Genomic DNA, 5,042 nt, shown 5'->3' on the forward strand with positions numbered 1-5,042 from the left:
GGAAAAAAAAAAAAACACCATACTGTACATGCTCTGTCATAGGCTACTAAAACAATAAGCAATATTAAAAAGAAAATTTATAATTATAAGATAATAAGAGCCTGACAAAAATGTTAAAAGTTTTCACTAGTCAGAAAATCATAATTATATAATTCCATCATCATGTGAAAGACTATGATGTGAAAAATCATCTAAAAGCTATGTTGAAATTGATAAGAAAATTCCATTCGGATTCTTTAAGAATCCATTTTATGATTATGGTTTAGGCTAACAAATGCTTAATTTTTCTCTATGTATTTAGTGTATGTATTTTTGTATTTATACCTCTTTAAAAACAAAACTATAATTATCTGTCATAATTAAATACATTTACATTATAATCTTACTTGTCATACCTGTATTCGTACAAATTGTAATAATATCTGTCAAAAATTCTAGTTTTTTGTCCATTAATCTTATCTGTAGCCTACACACTGATTTCATAAATGAGGTTGTTGTATTCTAGCCTGTTTACTAATACGACTCTAGAGAAAAGAACAGTCATCTATGTAAAACAACCGTTAGAGTTATTTAGTCATCCCCCTCAATACACTCACTCAAACACACAGTCCGGTTTCCTCCCCCCACCTACGTGCAGTTCGCCCGCGCGCGCGTTACGTATGAGAGATTCCGTTGCTTCCCGCGTTCGTGGGCAGCCGGTGCTGGACTATAAACTCTCCCGGGGTGCGCGTTGCTCCTCAGTCGCAGTCGACTCGAGCACCAGAGCTGACCGTTAGAGCAGATAGCAGCTTGCGCTAAGGCTAACTCGCTCACGGTTTGGATTTTGGGATGGAAACTCGTGCGGCTGCGCGGAGCGCTCGCGTCTCCAGCACTCTTACCTTCAAGAGTAAGTACCAACTTTGTATTGTAATTATTAGTTCATGTTTAATGATTATGCACAATTTACTTTGAGGCACAATTCTAGATTCTACATTGTATACATTTAAAATATATATTTTAGTTATACTGTGCATAAATGTGTTACCGGTATATGCTTATGTTAGATAATTGCATGTTTAACGTTATATTGTGAATTTTACAAGCTGCAAACATAAATGTAAATGTAACAATAAATGTGTATTAAACAAATAGTGATAGTGATTACTTTGTTTGATACACATTTATTGGTAGCCTACATATTTCTATTTTATAAAATATACAACAAACAAATACATAAAAAATAAATGATATGCACAAATAAAGATTAATAATAAATATACAGTTCTGTACATGTGTACAAAAACTGGTATGCAGTTATGCAAAAAGGGATAATTTTCACATTAGTCTTGTGCAGTGGATTAGTACAGGGATGTGGAGTGACCAGGTCATGGGTCAGGTAATAGGAAAATCTTGTGCAGGCAACATGAATGCACACAACATGATTAATTCACGCCATGCGTGTCTTTAAGCGCCATGTTATTGTGTAGAGTCACCGATCCCAGTGAGGTTCCCTCTTAAATATTCATGAGCTGCAGTAATTGAATCAGGTTTGGTTTCACAAACCTAAAGTTAATCCGACCTTTTTGTTTCACGCACTCTTAGGCACTGTTCTATTCTGTCCTGGACAGTCTTTTCTAGAACTGCTTTCTTCAAGTGTTATATATCTGGATATTATTTAACCCAGCAATGATATATCAAATAGCAGCTGTTGTATTTAATCCGGCACAATATAGACAAAGTGTTTTCTCATGTCTGCATCACTCAAGAACTTTAAGAAGATGTGGAACATCTTCTGATCAAATGTAAACATAAACATAATGTTAAGTCAACCTTTTTCTTGCTCCCCAGGTGGTTTGTCTCTTTGGTTGGTGATATGGCTGTTGGCATGTCGCTGTGCACCGGGTCAGGCATGTCCCAGGTTGTGTGTATGCTACCATATGCCCATGACTGTGAGCTGTCAGTCTCAGAACTTCACTACTGTTCCTGCCGGTGTGCCCTACGACTCCCAGCGTGTTTTCTTGCAGAACAACCGTATCACTGAGCTCAGAGCTGACTCCTTTGGCTTCGAAACACAGGTAAGAGCGCATCTGTAAGTAAACATCATGCTGAATCTTTTAATGTGAAGATTTGTAGTAAGCAGAGATTTACCTTTGCCTTTACTTTCTAAATCCGCAGGTCCTATGGCTGTACTCCAATAACATCACATGGATCGAAGCAGGTGCATTCAGTAATCTGCGTGTACTAGAGGAACTAGATTTGAGTGACAACCCATCATTGCGCAGACTGGATGGGGGTGCGTTCAGGGGGCTGGAGCGCTTGCAGAGTCTACACATGCACCGCTGCCACTTAACCGAGCTGCCCGCTGACCTCTTCCACAAGCTCTACAGCTTGCAATTCCTCTACCTGCAAGAGAACCAACTGAGCCACCTTCCAGATGGCCTCTTTTCTGACCTGGTCAACCTCACCCACCTGTTCCTGCATGGCAATCGCATCCGTGTCCTGTCTGAAAATGCCTTCCGTGGCCTGGTGAATCTTGACCGCCTGTTGCTGCATGACAACCGCATCCGACAAGTCCATCGGCGAGCCTTCCGTGACCTGGGCAGACTGACCATCCTCTATCTCTTCAATAACACTCTGCAGGAGCTTCCAGGGCAGGTGTTGAAGGATACGTCCTCGGTGCAGTTTCTCAGGCTCAATGGTAACCCCTGGACCTGCGGCTGTGAAGCCAGGTCCCTATGGGAGTGGTTCCGCAAAGCTCGGATCTCCAGCTCAGACCTAACTTGCTCTTCACCAGCCCCTCGTAAAGGGCAGGACCTGAGGTTCCTGCGGGAGCTGGACTTCGCCCTCTGCCCTTTGCCTGACCCAGGATCCCTGGCTGGCACTACAACCACCACCTTCAGCACCAAGACCCGTTGGTGGTTCTCAAAGAACAAACCGGCATCATCATCCAAGAGCCACTTTCACAAGAGCAGTGAGACACTGAAGGCCTTTCCATTCACCTCTGTCAAACATCCCTCATCTTCATCATCCTCCTTCTCATCCAAGTATGATCTCACAGTGGAGGAGGCTGCCTTACCCAAACTAGAGCCTGAAGAGTACTGGGCAAACTATGGCAATGAGGATGCAGCCTCAGTCCCCTGTTTCGAACTTGAATGTCCACCAGGTTATGACTCTCCCATTCTCCCATCTTCCTCTTCGTCTTCACTTCTGTCCTTCCTCTTGCTCACAGCACTTACTCTCTTTTTTCACCTTCTCTTCGGCTGAGTTTTCCTTCTCCTTCTCTTCCTCTTCTTTTACGCTCCACTACCATTCTTCTGCAATCGGGCTTATGCTAATAAGTGCATAAAAGCAGCCATGTAGGAAAAGGTGACAAGACTGGCACACAACAACAGATTAAACACAACACACACTGTGCAATTCATACAGCACAACAGAGACAGGGCTACTGCATACATGCACTCCCAGCAGGCTTTGTAACACCACCTCAAGTAACGTCCTTCTCTGAAATCAGAGAACATAGGACAAGTAAAGAGACAAAGAGAAAAAGGGAGTGATGTGGAAAATAGACTAGAGGTAAATGTCAGAGATGGTGGGGAAAGTCTATACATGGAGAGAAAAACTCTCATGCTGACAAATGAAATTATGTCAGTTATCAATGATCATCACATCATCATGTAAATAGGAACATACACAGATTAGATTTACTTTTACAACAGGAGACTCAGTAGATTAGAGAGTAGATCTTTTTGTCTTTTTGGTGATTGTTGGATACAGATATCACAAATTGGCTCCAAAAAGTATGTAGACACATGCTACAATGTCCAAATTTCAAGAAGAACATTTTACAAAAACAGTTAATTAGTGTTAAAATTATAAAACAATGGAGATATTGTATTTGGATGCATTCTGATTGTCATAGTGAAATATGCATAGGTGAAGTGGTTAACTAAAAGCAGATACCACTTGCAGATGTAATAAAATGTTGGCGAGTGGTTTAAATGTCCAAATATTTTGGGGCCACTGTAAACAATAGGATGAACAGATAGCTAATGGAAGAACTGACAAACAAAGGCTGTCATAACTTGGTTTTAACAAATGAAAAACACTTAAGTGCTTTGCACTGTGTTAATCTGAGTTGTGCCAGGTACTTTGAGTATCAGGTGAAGTTAGGGCAGGAAGTCAATGTTTAATTCAACCTGAAGAACTCAGGAACCACTTGAGTTAAGAGATTTGTGTTTTCTCTGTGTGCAAGATATGTGTGTGCATAGTCTTTCTCTTACAGAAGAAAAACGTCAAACACAAACATGCCTTGTTTAAAAAAAATATTGTAAATGAAACCATCTTGAATAAATATTTATTATCAAGTGTTTTATTGAGTGATCTCTTGTTGCACTGTTTGATCTGCTGTGTGTGTGTGTGTGTGTGTGTGTGTGTGTGTGTGTGTGTGTGTGTGTGTGTGTGTGTGTGTGTGTGTGTGTGTGTGTGTGTGTGTGTGTTTAAGCATTAAGCATAATGGTAATGGAGAGGCAATTAGATATTTAAATCTTACCTCAGTGTTAAAATTGCTAAAATAGTTTTTAAGTCCTTAATAGGGTATTCAGTTAGCTGCCAATATGGATGTAAGAGACTATTTCACTTGGTTAATAAACACGGGCTAAAATTAATATACAGTATAAATGAATACAGTCATTTCTCTATTAATTTCTCACCTGACATGTCACTAGACAACACCCTTTAGCAAGACAAGTAATCTGAAACCCCTAGAAGCAAAGTGTGTTGCTCAGAGGATGCTCTTTCATAGCACATTGATGTTTAATTTAGGAATCAACTTTATCTCTGATGTTTTTCTATAAATTTAGAAATCAGAAATAAAATAAATTAGAAAAATAATAATAATAATAATAAAATAATAATTATATGAAAAGGTATAATAATGTAGATAGCACATGACAACCTGACCATTACAAAGAGACAGATAATAGATCATTTTTTGGGATAAACTGGAGACTTTAGCAAACTCTTCATTTACACTTTATTTAATCTCATTGCAACAACTGAGGTTT

The 5,042-nt window shown here is 39.6% G+C and overlaps 1 protein-coding gene across 1 annotated transcript; it reads left to right on the top strand.

Annotated features, from left to right (window-relative positions):
• Positions 1-723: 723 nt before the first annotated feature.
• On the top strand, positions 724-4,346 carry rtn4rl2b (reticulon 4 receptor-like 2b). The gene is made up of 3 exons (XM_073820819.1): positions 724-886; positions 1,828-2,054; positions 2,155-4,346. The coding sequence occupies exons 1-3, from the start codon at positions 829-831 to the stop codon at positions 3,241-3,243; spliced, it is 1,374 nt and encodes a 457-aa protein (XP_073676920.1). The 5' UTR covers positions 724-828; the 3' UTR covers positions 3,244-4,346.
• Positions 4,347-5,042: the final 696 nt, after the last annotated feature.

Source organism: Garra rufa, chromosome 16 (genome assembly GCF_049309525.1).
Source record: "Garra rufa chromosome 16, GarRuf1.0, whole genome shotgun sequence".
In the NCBI taxonomy this organism is placed as follows: domain Eukaryota; kingdom Metazoa; phylum Chordata; class Actinopteri; order Cypriniformes; family Cyprinidae; genus Garra; species Garra rufa.

Excerpts from the sequence above, each read along its gene's own strand:
- rtn4rl2b (XM_073820819.1), top strand. The coding sequence starts at position 829 with ATGGAAACTCGTGCGGCTGCGCGGAGCGCTCGCGTCTCCAGCACTCTT. Across the intron at positions 887-1,827 it reads CAGCACTCTTACCTTCAAGA|GTGGTTTGTCTCTTTGGTTG; the intron begins GTAAGTACCAAC and ends CTTGCTCCCCAG. Across the intron at positions 2,055-2,154 it reads CCTTTGGCTTCGAAACACAG|GTCCTATGGCTGTACTCCAA; the intron begins GTAAGAGCGCAT and ends CTAAATCCGCAG.